The following is a 14,730-nucleotide window of genomic DNA, read 5'->3' on the forward strand; positions in this document are numbered from 1 at the left end:
TCCATGGGGGCTTATTTGACAGTGACACACACAGAGGGTTAGATGAGACTACTGTGTATTAAAAGTTGACTTGTTGAGCACTAGGACCACGCGGAAAACGGCTGAAGTCGGTTTCCCTTTATAGCGCTCACGAGCTCACAGATTACGCAGCCGATTTATTTTCCGAGCACGTGATTGGTCCTCGCCGCTGTCACTCCATAAGCAACTGGTTTGCTAGTTGTGCCAAGAGTTTTTGTTCCTATACCACTGTAAGTTGTTAAAGTATTTAGTTTAAGTTTAAGAATGAGGTTTACGCATATGGAAGTGAACCCTAAAAGTAGTTTGGTATGCCTTAAAACGCTCGGTTTCAAAAGGCGTGATAAAATAGTTCCTTTGATGTTCTCACTTCCGGTGTTTGCCATTTTGTTTGGCTAGCTAATCACGATGCTAACTAACAAAGATGGACGTTTTGTGATAAAAAAAATATATTAAGAACATGGTTGGACTCGCGTGGTGTATACGTAACATAAGATGTGCGCCATAACCGGTTAATGCGCAAATGAGGTAAAAATTTGCCGTGAATTTTCAACATTAACTACACAACACGCTAACCGGGCGAACGCTAACTGAGGTGCCACTAATTATTTTTTCCTAAATAAGCAAAATATTTTCAGTTTGAGATGTCTTTTTCTGTGTAGAAATTTAATTAACAACCTTGTTAATCATGTGGCACTCTAATATCTAGTCAGAACAGAACACAAGATGAGTAATTTTTTTTTTTTTTTTAATGGTAGATGCTGGCAGAAGGCAGAAAAAAGCTGCTAATGAATTACAAAGACATTAAAACATGTACATGAGTCTTATATACAAAAATGCATCACTCTTTCTGACACTGTCAGTGGATTTATATCTTACAATGTATTTCACTCAACAGTGGCATTATTTCTTCCCCAATATGGTTCAATTAGCCTGCATCTATGCTCTTCATACTTGTTTAAAATAACTCACAGTGCACTGGCAGTTGTTAAGACAAATAGTACTTTCACTTTTCTTAAGGGTGAACACACTAATTCAATGTTTTGTTGTTTTTTGTTTTTTTTTTGGTCCAAGAAAACAGTCGCTATGGTGTTATTCTGCTTTACTGTTTTAAATTCCCACAACCAGGATGAGCCCCCGCCCGGACAACATAATACCGTCTCTTCATTACAGGTTAGTCCCTTCTCACAGAGTATGATCATTTCTGGAAATAAATAAACCACCCATGTTAGTACCTTATAGGACAAACATGAGTGTGTATCTGCGGCTCTAATTAAAAGTGTTTTGTGTGTTTTTTTAAATTTCCCCCCATTGCCTTCCCAGCCAGGACTCCGACTTTGCTTTCCCTTCACCGGCCCATCCTCTTTGTCATCACACGCTCAGCAGCCAGAAGAAGAAGAAAATGGCGACAAACAGGAAGAGGGAATCCTGCCAATTGTAATTTCCGTTGTTGAGGTTGCCGTTGCCTTGGGGATCACCTGCGTACTGGTCTGTTAAGAGTGAGTATGACAGTTAAGAAAATGTTTACATTTACAGCAGGGGGTCTCAAACTAGCAGTCGACTCAACCCAGTGTAGATGCTCAGAGGCACTTCAGCTTCCTGTTTTTCAAAAATATATGTGGTTGGATGCAGCCTATTATTAGGGAAAAAAATTATATTTAAGCAAATGTTGCTTATTTATGAAACTAAATTAAACTAAAATAAAGTAAAAAAAAAATATAAAAACAAGATATTCAGAAGGTGTTGTGATGATATGTAGTACTCTACATTGGTCACTGGGGGTCAGATGTGTTACTATAAGAGGCGTACCTGCGCGGTGAAAGGGGTCGTTGGTGTTGAAGACGGTCGTGAAAAAGCTGAAGGGGAACGCGCCGATGCCAAACGACATGTGGAAACCAGTGTCGCTGAAGCCCTGGAACATCTGGAAGCAGGGACGATGTTTAGATGAAATAATAAACTGCATCTTAGCATTTTAGCATTGCTACAGTCGGAAAAAGCATATAAGTATCAACTTTACCGTTTGCAAACTATTTCAACTTTCTTCTTAAAGGGGAACCCATTATGCTCATTTTCAGCTGTTTGTATTGAGTTGTGGACTCCTATAGAGCAGCTACACACAATAACCAGCACAGAAAGCTTTCCAGATCTTCCAGAATCTGCACTTATTTCAGCTGGATTTCCTTGAAAAATGGTCTGTTTTAATTTATTCCACCCTCTCCAGGCACGCCCGCTCTCTGAAACCGAGCATTCAGAGCCAATCCAAACTTCATTTCCAAATGTGCAAACCCCATTATCTGAAACTTTGGCATCGTTTGACATGAGAATACAACATTCTAACTACATTTATGGGTCAGAAAAGTGGAAAAAGCATGATAGGTCCCCTTTAAATACAAACAAACTATTCTTTTTGTACTGTATTAGTACTTTATTCCTATTATATTATAATTTTCCCCCCAACCTCATTGTAAAAAATGACAATTTAAATTTGTTTAGTTTTTCCATCAAAAAAGTGGCTTTTATTTAGCCTGCTTCTTATTAGAAAATATATATAACACCAAAAATAACGTGGAAAAAATGTAAATTAAAAAAAATCATGAATTAAATTTTTTTTTAATTTAATTTAGTGGTAAATAAAATTGCTACTTAAATTTGAAAAATTAATAGCCATCATCTTATTTATGTTTGCCTTTAATTTGTCTTGTCTGTATTCCCATTATATTTTTCCCCCAACCTCATTGTTAAAAAATTAAAAAAAACTTTAATTTGTTTAGTTTTTCCATCAAAAAAGTGGTGTTTTTTTGCCTGCTGCTTATTAGAAAATATATCTAAACACACCAAAATAACTAAAAAAAAAATTTAATAAAAAAATGTAAATAAAAAATCATTAATAAAAAATGTTTTAGTTTAATTTAGTGGTAAATAAAATTAGTAGCCATTATCTTATTGATGTTTGCCTTTAATTCGTCTCATCACACGAGCCAACTGTAGAATTAGAATAGTAAACATTTTTTAGATTCGACTGCCATTTAAAAAAAGGGACAAAAATGTAGTACTTGGATAATCTATTAACAGATTAGATTTTTTTTATAGAATTGAGTCAAATATATTTACCTCCATTTGCTATGTATTCAAGTATATTGCAATGCTTAGCATGGATGAGCTTTAAGCACGTTTTATCAACACAAATGACAATAAAAAGTAAGGCCACGCCTTCCTGTCGGTCCCAATACGTTTGTCCACAGATTGTAGTTAGAAAAATAGGACTCACGCCGCCTCTGCTTTCTGGTTCCGTTCTCTGTCCTTGGGGCCGTGGGGGAGTTTTCAACCTGAAGACAAATTTTTAACAGTTACTCAGAAGAATGACACCACCATCAGGCCGACACACACACACACACACACACACACACACACACACACACACACACACACACCGGGGATCCTCTTGACTGGAGCTCCCTCGTCCATAGAGTGGGATGACTTTGTCTCTGCTGATGCCAGCTTTACACACAGGACACTGTTGTCTGCTGGGCCTGGTCTCTAACCACTAACAGGAAAGGAAAGGATTAAAAGGACTATTATCGTGTATTGATTATTTAACTATGAATCCAAGTCAAGATATGCGAGTGTGTAACATCAGTGATGCAAATACTCACTTGATGGAGACAGGGCCAGCTGAAGAAAAAAAAAAGATGGAAAAAAAACCAAGATTAGTTTGCATTATCATGAAATACTATTTATTTACGTGACAACAAATACCTTGTTTTTCAACAAGTACCGCCAAACTACAACCGGCATCAAAAACATGTCCGCATGTCCGTTGAATGAAAGACATAACCAATCCGGACAAGCTTACACACAAATCCTTCAGTGATGCAGATTGCTAACATTCCATTGGAATATGCACGCAGCTAAGCTAAACAAAGCGTGCATTGGTACAACGAGCCTTTGAAATCAGATTGAAAATGAGCCGTTACAAAAAAGCTGCAAGGCCTGCTTCTGTAGTACGTGATGGGACTGTTCATCATCCAGTCTGCAAACATTAAAAAAAAACACTTGAACAGTCACGTGATAATCGCATTTTTCACAAATTTCCCAAAACAAATATTCTCACTTAAATACTTTCATAATTCAAAATACATTCAGTCAAACTTTTGGTTTTCGTCAAAAATTGCTTTTGTTTTTTTTTGGTACACGGTCTCGATTTTTGTACAGTATTGTACATAACAAACTGCACCAAACCGTTTGTTGCAGAAAATCCCAAAGTGTCTACTTTTCTTTTCAGTTGATTTCCTGCTTTTGGGCTGGACGGTGGGCGAGTGGTTGGCACGCAGAACCTCACAGCTTTGAGACCAGAGTTCAATCCCACCCTCGGCCATCTCTGTGTGGAGTTTGCATGTTCTCCCCGTGCATGCGTGGGTTTTCTCCAGGTACTCCGGTTTCCTCCCACGTTTATGCTTGCAAGAAACACTAAACTCATCACACAGCAACTTAACACTTCAAAGTTGTACCTAAAAATATACAAATAAGTACCAATATGAGTTTTGAAGTTTCCCATTCTGCATTGTGTCTGAGCAAAGCAGTTCATTGGAGGACATGCGGCATAGAAAGTGGTTAGTGCGCAGGCCACACAGCTAGAAGACCCGAGTTCAATTCCACCCTCGGTCATCTCTGTGTGGAGTTTGCATGTTCTCCCCGTGCATGTGTGGGTTTTCTCCGGGTACTCCGGTTTCCTCCCACATTCCAAAAACATACTAGGTTAATTAGCGACTCCAAATTGTCCATAGGTATGAATGTGAGTGTGAATGGTTGTTTGTCTATATGTGCCCTGTGATTGACTGGCCACCAGTCCAGGGTGTAGCCCGCCTCTTGCCTGAAGACAGCTGGGATAGGCTCTAACACCCCTAGCGACCCTCGTTAGGATAAGCGGTAGAAAATGAATGAATTTTGCCTGATGATTTGGTTGAAACTTTGTTGTGAAGCTGCGCCAGGGTTAAACGATACCGTGGCCTTGCTGCCTTACGGACTGTTGCATCATTTTACATCTAAGCCGGTGGAAGAGTCTGGGGAGGGAAGCATGGCAACTAAACTACATCAGCATGTGCGTTACCTCGCTGACATTTGCATGGAAAGGTAATGCAATAATTTCATGGCACTGAAGTCAAGCTTATGCCATATTCCTCTTAATGTCATCCCCTATACTGCTTCCAGACCCAAGCATGTATTAGCGGATACGCATTACATACATTAAGAAGCATTATAGACCATGCAAAGTCAATGCTGTAAGACAGTGGCGTCCGTCCAAAGTGCAGCCGTCTTTAATTCATTCCTGAACACCCAATCCCAACGTCTTTTGCATTTTTTTTTTTTTGCACCAGAGGCAAAATGTGCTGACTCAGCACTAATTTCCTTCACCAGCTGTCAGCTGTTCATTCATTCATTTTCTACGGCTTTTTCCTCACAAGGGTTGCAGGGGTGCTGGAGCCTATTCCAGCTGTCTTCAGGCGAGAGGCGGGGTACACCCTGGACTGGTCGCCAGCCAATCACAAGGCACATATAGACAAACAACCATTCACACTCACATTCATACCTATGGACAATATTCAATTAACCTAGCATGTTTTTGGAATGTGGGAGGAAACCGGAGTACGCGGAGAAAAACCACGCATGCACGGGAGAACATGCAAACTCCACACAGAGATGGCCAAGAGTGGAATCGAACTTGAGTCTCCTAGCTGTGAGGCCTGCGTGCTAACCACCTGTCCGGCCTGCGTGCTAACCACCTGTCCACCATGCAGCCTTTTACCATATATTATGACTTAATATTTGTATTATATTCTCATAGCATTGTTTTCCGCAACCTAACGTTCCAAAAATTAAAATGTTGACTTCAAAAGACTTTGACTTTAGTATTTCAACTTTATTCTACTAAAATGACTATTTTATTGGATTCCTTCTTTTAATATTTAGTTTTTGCTGTAAAATTACTAGTCTCACAGGGATATGCTGGAGCCTATCCCAGCTGTCTTCAGGCGAAAGGCGGGGTACACCCTGGACTGGTGGCCAGCCAATCACAGGGCACATATAGACAAACAACCATTCACACTCACATTCATACCTATGGACAATTTGGAGTCGCTAATTAACCTAGCATGTTTTTGGAATGTGGGAGGAAACCGGAGTACCCGGAGAAAACCCACGCATGCACGGGGAGAACATGCAAACTCCACACAGAGATGGCCGAAAGTGGAAAAAACAAGTGAAAGTTAAGTTTGAAATGTATCTGTTCACACAAACAGTTGGGAACTGGTATTTCCCTGAAACTTATCTATATTCTGTTGCTGACTCCTGAACGGAAAAAGGTAGAAACACTTTTTTTTCCTAATGAAAGACAGGAATCTAATCTTTCTTTTGCTAGGTTCCATGTTTATATTTGGACACCCCTGCTGGAAGCTATTGGATGACATCTGAAAACACAACATATGTATAATCATTAATAGTGGGCTCCACTCTAATTAGTAGCCAGGTTCACACATTACCACCAGTATGATGGCATCTGTAAAGCTGAAGTTTATGACGAGGGAGACACCTGCTGTATTATGCATGTTAATTCCATGCACAATACACCATTACGTTGATAATACACTAGCACAAAACACACTTGTACTGTAAGTGGGTGGCTCTTTAAAGCTGCAGGTTAATGTGTCACTGGGAAAGAAGTCAGCCAGTAAGTGACACACACCAAACTTTACACCAATTTCTGATAAGGTCAAAAGAGTGGAATTGTTAGTGCAAAAGATAAGTAAAGAGGTCTACCTGACCCAATGTAGGCCATTTGGTTTGTTAAGAGGAACACCCACCCATGTTAGCAATGCTAGAAGTATACTGTAAGGTCGACTCAGATGGGCGTAACATCACGGTACTTTTAAAACCTGCCCAAAACGAAAGTAAATAAAGGCCTCGTAGACGTCAGCCTAACAATATTAGATAAGAATAGAACATATTAAAAAAAAATGCAAAGCCCTTCGCTGTCCATACCAGAACAAGTGGCCGCACATACTGATGACGGCGTCCCTAGCAGTGTCCAAACAAATGTTGCACTCGAAGGTGGCTCGGTCCCGTTCGCTTCCTCCGTTGCCGCCACCGGTTCCATCGTGATCTTTACTGTTCTCCCCGCCCGTGAACCCTCCTCTGCTGGCCGGTCCGCCGTCACTCGAGGACCGGGGATCCGCGGCCGCCATAGTACGTGATTGGTAGAGTGAAAGGTTCACGCACCAAGCCTGTCACACAAGGGCCCGATCAGGGCTAACGTTAGCTGTGAATCACAAGCGACGAGTACGCTCCCTGTCACTAAACTAAAGCTGTGTGTATGACGTACTTCCGGAAAATACATTTCAGTTTCCGGGAAAACAAACCGCCGGATGCTTCAAATCATAAATAGAAAAGGCAAAATGTATATACTAATATATTATACAATTACATAAATATTTTACAGGTGGGTTTTCAAAATTTTCAGCAATAATATATCGTTTATTTTTTGTGCAAAATATTAGGTTTATATTTTCATATTTCAAGGTTAATATTTTCATTTTTTAAATTGAAAACGACATGAACGCTTGAAAAAAAGCCTTTAGGAGTCACACAAAAAGCATAAAAAGCGATATTTTGATATGGAAGCTTCACAAACTAAGGAGCTAGCCTGAGTTAGCTTTATCGCAAAGTATTACAGTAAGTCAACATATCGCCCCCGGAACACTTTACTTGCGCTTTGTTTCCCAACGGAGTCTTTGCAAAAGACGGACACACATGTGTAGGAGAGCAAAACGCTAATGTAAATATATCGAAACGTGTCGAAGAGGCACTTTAATCTAATCGAATCTTTACAAACTTTCAAAACTACTACTACCATATTGAAATAATATATTTCTATGCTTATAATTCATTAAGTATAAATATCGCGTGTACTCAAAACAGCTGACCATGAAAATCAAGCGACAGAAGCAAGTCAAGAAAACGTTATCATTTTACAAATATAATTTTAACTTCAGGGAGCCTTTTCAGATTCTCATTGACGGAACTTTTTGTCAAGCTGCGTTGAAAAACAAGATCCAGATCAAGGAGCAAATGCCCAAGTATTTTATGGGGGAAGTGCAGCTCTGCACCACAAAGTAAGTACAAGTACACTTCATCTCAACGATAAGTCATACCAGTACACTAACATGATTTTTAACTACTTTTCAGCTGTGCTCTCAAAGAACTGGAAACACTCGGGAAGGAACTTTATGGCGCAAAAATTATCCTGCAGCGGTATCAAGTGAGGAAATGTGCACATTTCAAGAACCCTGTATCTGCTTCTCAGTGTCTGCTGTCCATGCTGGAGGACACAAACCCACATCACTACTTTATTGCCACACAGGTAAAAACACACACAATTTACACAATATATACATAGTGTTTTGGACAGGGGTGCCTGAAAAGTCAAAGGATGCATATTTAACATTTTTATAAGTCAGCTGGAATAGGCTCCAGCATACCCCCTGTCACCATAGTGAGGATAAGTGGCATAGAAAATGGAAGGTTTCTAGCATGCTTGGACAGATTCCACTGCTCCACTGCGCCACCATAAACAAAATTTATTGAATTAAATTTTTTTGTGTAATTACTGCATACGCATCATGGCATACCATATAACTTTATTCTAACTTGCACATCAACACCATGTATACATATATGTATCTCCAAGTCACAAACAAGTCGCTAGTATGTTCAGCCTCGGGAGTGACCGCCGCAAGATGCATTCAGGGACACTCTGAACATCACATCAAGGTCTTTATTATGCATGTATGCGGTCTAAGACGAAGAAAAACAGTAAGTGCATATTCTTATCAATCGCTTTGTAACTTTAATGAGGAAGTACAGTGTGCTGCATTCAAGCATGCTTGGAAATCCCAGAAAATACACTCAAAACATGTGACTTCAACTTAAGTTACGTGATGTCTTTGAATGCAATCTTCTATTTCTCATAATGATACGCTTAGTGTGATTCAAATGTTCTGCTACTATTAAAGAGACTAGTTAGTTAGCTAAATAGAAATTTGAGATGTGTGTTATCGTCAATAAAATACAGTATAAATTGTCATATTTTAGACATAAGTGGCGATTAGTCATGATTAATTTGAACATGAGTGATTTATTCCGCAGGACCACACGCTAACAACCAGCCTTAAAAAGATCCCAGGCGTTCCTCTACTCTACATCATCCTCAACACCATCGTGCTGGACAAACCCAGCCAGCCGTCGCTCGAGCACGTCCAGGCCGTCCAGCTGGGGGAACTTGTGACCCCGAGCCAGCAACAGAGCCTCCGCAGCATGAAGGAGGAGCAAGGCATCGTGGCGCAGAAGGCGAGACGGGGGATAAAGAGGAAGAGGAAACCGCACAACCCGAACCCTTTGAGCTGCCTGAAGAAGAAGAAGAAGAAAGGCATGCCGACGCCGCCGCTTCAAAAAAGCGAACCGGGTCAGAAGAAAAGTCGGAGCCGACACAAGAAGCGAAGGACTGATGGAGGTAATATTGTTTGTGTGCCGTAAAATCGTCATTAATATAAGTCAAGTGTTGGAAAGGTGTTTGTTTCCATGGCAACAGACAATATATTCAATTCCTATACATCATCAATGTGAACCCAACGTTGTCTCTTTATACACTGTTGCTAGGCTATCACATCCAACATTAAAATCAACATATCACATATTTACTTCTTTTATTGCCTTTTTAAAACTTTTTATCTCACCTAATTTGGGGTATTGAACACAAACATTTCTCGTTGTATTCTTTTAAAATAAGGAATACATTTACCATGAACAAAAACATGTAGTATTTGTTAGTATATAAAAACTAAAATAAAAACATTAAGAATGTGTTCCACTTGATGTGTTGGAATTGTTAAGTGAATATAAAAATATATTCACTTTCTTTGCAGTGCTATGATTTTTAATTATAATGTTATTAAAATTCTGACTGAAATCCTCTTTTAGGATGAATTACTTTACTAGTTTGCTTTGTTGCCGTATTAAGTTTATCTGGCTTAACTTGAAAAAAATGCAGTTAAACCAGGAGGTACCACAAGAGGGCAGCAGAGTGGATAAAATGTGACAGTGATGTACAGTCAGCAGACCTACATTTACACTTAGATTCTAGTCTTTTACTGGAAATTTTTATTTCAATTCCTATTCCATTTTATTCCAAACATTCTATTATCTTCATGGCTCTTGGCTGTAATGCTGTTGGAGATTGTTAGTTTTTTTTTGTCCAATCAGATTTCTTCATTTCATCACAATAAGCATCTACTACTACTACTACTACTACTGTTAGCTATTCTATTTATAGTGCTGTGACCTGGGCTTCTATTACTACTACTGCCATTACTACTTCTACTAAAATACAGTGTTCTGTGCTTCTGTTACTACTATTACTATTGCTACTGTAGTAGACCCTTATTGTGATGAACTGAAGAAATCTGATTGGACCAAAAAAAAAAACCTTTCCAAAAGCTCAGACTCTAACCAAAACACTCAACCAACTTTATCTGTACCAGGAAGCAAAATATATCAACACAAAACAGTGTTATAATTATCAACACAGACACCACCTGCATGTTTTGCCATGAGTTATTTCTTGAATTCAATAGAGTCTGAGCTGACGTTCACCAAGGTTTCAGTGTATATGGGGAAACCCTGCAAGCGCTGTGTAGTAGTTACCCATGAATGGATGAGTGTTTTGGTTAGAGTCTGACCTGACGTTAACCAAGGTTTCAGTGTATATTTGAAACTCTGAAAGCGTTGTGTAGTCGTAGTTACCCATGAATGGATGAGTGTTTTGGTTAGAGTCTGACCTGACGTTAACCAAGGTTTCAGTGTACATTTGAAACTCTGAAAGCGTTGTGTAGTCGTAGTTACCCATGAATGGATGAGTGTTTTGGTTAGAGTCTGACCTGACGTTAACCAAGGTTTCAGTGTATATTTGAAACTCTGAAAGCGTTGTGTAGTCGTAGTTACCCATGAATGGATGAGTGTTTTGGTTAGAGTCTGAGCTGACGCTAACCAAGGTTTCAGTGTATATTTGAAACCCTGCAAACGTTGTGTAGTAGTTACCCATGAATGGATGAGTGTTTTGGTTAGAGTCTGAGCTGACGCTAACCAAGGTTTCAGTGTTTATGGGGAAACCCTGCAAGCCTTGTGTAGTAGTTACCCAAGGTTTCAGTGTATATGGGAAACCCTGCAAGCGTTGTGGAGTAGTTACCCATGAATGGATGAGTGTTTTGGTTAGAGTCTGAGCTGACGCTAACCAAGGTTTCAGTGTATATTTGAAACCCTGCAAACGTTGTGTAGTAGTTACCCATGAATGGATGAGTGTTTTGGTTAGAGTCTGAGCTGACGCTAACCAAGGTTTCAGTGTATATGGGGAAACCCTGCAAGCGTTGTGTAGTAGTTACCCATGATTGGATGAGTATTTTGGTTAGAGTCTGAACTGACGTTAACCAAGGTTTCAGTGTATATTTGTAACCCTGCAAGCGTTGTGTAGCAGTTACCATAGCAGTGTGGTCAGGCGGTGTTAAAAGGTTAGCTTCTGGTCTAAAGTGAAGTTGTAAATGAGCTTTTTATTGAAGTTTACCGTAAATTTACCAGAAATTTCATGTTTGTTACTGTACCCTCTAATATTGTTCCAGTCAAGAGGGATGAATCACCTCCAGGAAAAGGCTCGAGCCACTTAAGTCACATAAGTTAGACCCCCGTCTCGTGTCTATACAAAACGTCAGGAGAAACTACTCCCAGCTGCCAGAAACCATCCCACGTGGCCCAATGGGAACGGACTTAACTCGGGACACAAAGACCCTGCTTGTATTTCACCGTAGGACGGTTCTTTTGTGCTCGGGAGTGGACTAACACTGAAGCAGTGTCTCCCTCCTTGCACAACCTGTCCGTCTCCTAAGCTTGACAAGCAGGTCTTATTTAGGTCCATGTGGGCTTTGATGGACTTTGTGTGCGGCGTACATCAGGCAAACCAAAAAAGGGAGCAACACATTTCTCACAGTTGAGTTGTAGGGGGGTGGCACTGAATGAATGAGAGGGGGAGGGTGTGGTGGCTTAGGTTAGGATGGGATGAAAAGAGGAGGGGGGGGGGTCTTTTCATTTCTTATTGGAAGCAACAATAGTCTTTGTCCAAGATCTTCCACCATTCTTATTAAGGGGGCTACCCAGGGGAGGTGGTGTGTTTCTCCATAGTAACAATGACAAAACAAGGCAGCAGAGCAAAGAGTTTGCAGCTGCATTTCTCGATAACCGCCGGCGAGTCCGGCACCAGGTCCGAGAAGATCCACTTGATTCAAAATTCCAACACATGAGGGGGCAGCGACCCGGCATGGACCGTGACAGCTACACTGAAGACACTCTGTCCACGATGGTTCTGGAGAACGTGAAGAACAAACTGATTGATGCCTTCAGGGCCAGCGGAGGAGAAGCTGAGCCTTCGGTCAGGCCGCTCAGCATCGGCAGGAACTATCAAGCCAACGAGGAGCTGAGGAGGGCGCAGATAGATGGAGCCATAACCTGGCTTAGGTCGGAGTTGGTACGTTTATTTTTATTATATCTTCTACACATCTTCTTATATACAGTATTGTCTGCTTTCAAATATTATACTATAGTATGTGAAATATAAATGCTTGTGTTAGAAGTTATACTACAGTTATACACAACATTTAAAGGTTACTTTAATGTGACCGTTAAAAACACCACCTTCTTGTTTTGCTATGAGTTCTTTCTTGAATTACTGAGTGTTTCTCACCTCCATCTGCGACTTCCTTTGGCTCCATTTTGGGTTATTATGACTTGAGACGTCGAGACTATTGAATTAAAAAAATAACTCATGGCAAAACATGCAGGTGGTGTCCGTGTTGATAATTATAACACTGTTTTGTGTTGACATATTTTGGTTCCTGGTACAGATGAAGAAAGGCATAAGTGAACATTTAAAGGTTACTTTAATGTGATCGTTAATAAAGACACCACCTTCTTGTTTTGCTATGAGTTCTTTCTTGAATTAATGAGTGTTTCTCACCTTATTTATCAAAATGCTGCGACTTCCTTTGGCTCCATTTTGGGTTATTTTGACTTAAGACGTCAAGACTATTGAATTAAAAAAATAACTCCTGGCAAAACATGCAGGTGGTGTCCGTGTTGATAATTATAACACTGTTTTGTGTTGACATATTTTGCTTCCTGGTACAGATGAAGAAAGGCATAAGTGAACATTTAAAGGTTACTTTAATGTGACCGTTAATAAAGACACCACCTTCTTGTTTTGCTATGAGTTATTTCTTGAATTAATGTGTGTTTCTCACCTTATTTATCAAAATGCTGCCACCTGCGACTTCCTTTGGCTCCATTTTGGGTTATTTTGATTTCAGACGTTGAGACTATTGAATTAAAAAAATAACTCATGGCAAAACATGCAGGTGGTGTTTGTGTTGATAATTATAACACTGTTTTGTGTTGACATATTTTGCTTCCTGGTACAGATGAAGTTGGTTCACATGAATGGATGAGTGTTTTGGTTAGAGTCTGAGCTTTTGGAAAGGTTTATTTTTTATTTTTTTTTTGGTCCAATCAGATTTCTTCAGTTCATCACAATAAGTGTCTACTGCTTTCAAATATTATACGATAGTATGTGAAATATAAATGCTTATGTTAGAAGTTATACTACAGTTATACAGTTTTCCCGATTTGCAAACTACAATGAATACATAGAAATGAGTATTATAATACAGCTGCATGCTGAAATATGTAAACTACTATTATTATTATGATTATTAGATAATGGAGTTGTCTTTCTTGTTATACAGTTGGAGATGCGCTCCCAGGACCTGCAGCTGGCCCAAACCCTCCTGGGACTCAACACCGAGATCCAAAGACTAAGAAGGGAGAGTTACGGAGGCGTGGAGGAATTCGGAGATTATCAGCCATAAGGATGATAAAATATTATTTTTTTAAAAAATGGACAGTTACCCATAAAGTAAGCAGGGTATGTTTGCATGATGAATTGCACTTACACCCATAAATAAAATAGATTGTATTGTATGTATATTTTTACTGTACAAGCTTGGCAATGCATGCACGTTGCAAATTGGGACAATATATGAATCATAACAATGCAAAATATCATTTTAATACATAATAAAATAAATATTAGAGGCTGGAATTCAACTAACACAACCTGCCTTAATAATAGGCAGCAGCTGTACCATTACACTGGAAAAGGTTTGTTTACTACTTTAAATAAAGCTATGTTCTAAACATGGATTCACATTTGTTTGTTTTTTTTTACATATTGCATTATGGCAATGATTTATGACTTTACTGTCCAGTGGCGGCTCTGACCCCATCATGTACGCCGTAAAAGTCCTTTAAGGTCAGCGAACATTCAGCATGCAGTAAACATTTACAGCGTATGCAACTTGGCTAATAGCATTAAGACAAAACAGTCTCACGTAATATTTTGACTTTATTGTCGTAAATTCATGACTTTTTTGTAAATGTTTTCTTGTAAATTTACAACTTTACTCTCATAATATATATACATATATATATATATATTTTTTTTAAATTGAAAACATTAAATAAATTTGAGATTTTATTCACATAAATTGTAAATTTCAGACTTTGATT

At 39.3% G+C, this 14,730-nt stretch overlaps 2 protein-coding genes across 4 annotated transcripts; one reads left to right on the forward strand and one right to left on the reverse strand.

Moving 5' to 3' along the window:
- Positions 1-1,054: 1,054 nt before the first annotated feature.
- Positions 1,055-7,404, reverse strand: rnf5 (ring finger protein 5). The gene is made up of 6 exons (XM_058047571.2): positions 7,051-7,404; positions 3,669-3,687; positions 3,447-3,559; positions 3,284-3,341; positions 1,825-1,936; positions 1,055-1,505 (listed from the first exon to the last, which is right to left on the reverse strand). Exons 1-6 carry the CDS (start codon positions 7,251-7,253, stop codon positions 1,387-1,389), a joined length of 624 nt encoding a protein of 207 aa, XP_057903554.2. The 5' UTR covers positions 7,254-7,404; the 3' UTR covers positions 1,055-1,386.
- utp23 (UTP23 small subunit processome component) lies at positions 1,173-14,347 on the forward strand. Of its 3 annotated transcripts, none has more exons than XM_078791929.1 (5): positions 1,173-1,514; positions 8,074-8,180; positions 8,254-8,428; positions 9,214-9,577; positions 13,908-14,347. In XM_078791929.1, exons 2-5 carry the CDS (start codon positions 8,137-8,139, stop codon positions 14,120-14,122), a joined length of 798 nt encoding a protein of 265 aa, XP_078648055.1. In that variant the 5' UTR covers positions 1,173-1,514; positions 8,074-8,136; the 3' UTR covers positions 14,123-14,347. The 3 variants fall into 3 exon arrangements, with proteins under 3 accessions (XP_078648055.1, XP_078648054.1, XP_078648053.1); XM_078791928.1 differs by lacking the exon at positions 1,173-1,514 and adding an exon at positions 12,511-12,634 and having other exon boundaries at positions 7,772-8,180; positions 13,908-14,041; XM_078791927.1 differs by lacking the exon at positions 1,173-1,514 and having other exon boundaries at positions 7,772-8,180.
- Positions 14,348-14,730: the final 383 nt, after the last annotated feature.

This window comes from Doryrhamphus excisus, linkage group LG7 (assembly GCF_037039965.1).
Source record: "Doryrhamphus excisus strain RoL-2023G ecotype Guam linkage group LG7, RoL_Dexc_Guam_v1.1, whole genome shotgun sequence".
Lineage (NCBI taxonomy): Eukaryota > Metazoa > Chordata > Actinopteri > Syngnathiformes > Syngnathidae > Doryrhamphus > Doryrhamphus excisus.

Coding starts and splice junctions, on each gene's coding strand:
- rnf5 (XM_058047571.2), bottom strand. CDS start 7,253: ATGGCGGCCGCGGATCCCCGGTCCTCGAGTGACGGCGGACCGGCCAGC. Junction 3,342..3,446: donor TCCAGTCAAGAGGATCCCCG/GTGTGTGTGTGT, acceptor ATTTGTCTTCAG/GTTGAAAACTCCCCCACGGC. Junction 1,506..1,824: donor CGACCCCTTTCACCGCGCAG/GTACGCCTCTTA, acceptor CACTCTTAACAG/ACCAGTACGCAGGTGATCCC.
- utp23 (XM_078791927.1), top strand. CDS start 7,993: ATGAAAATCAAGCGACAGAAGCAAGTCAAGAAAACGTTATCATTTTAC. Junction 8,181..8,253: donor GTGCAGCTCTGCACCACAAA/GTAAGTACAAGT, acceptor ACTACTTTTCAG/CTGTGCTCTCAAAGAACTGG. Junction 9,578..13,907: donor GAAGCGAAGGACTGATGGAG/GTAATATTGTTT, acceptor CTTGTTATACAG/TTGGAGATGCGCTCCCAGGA.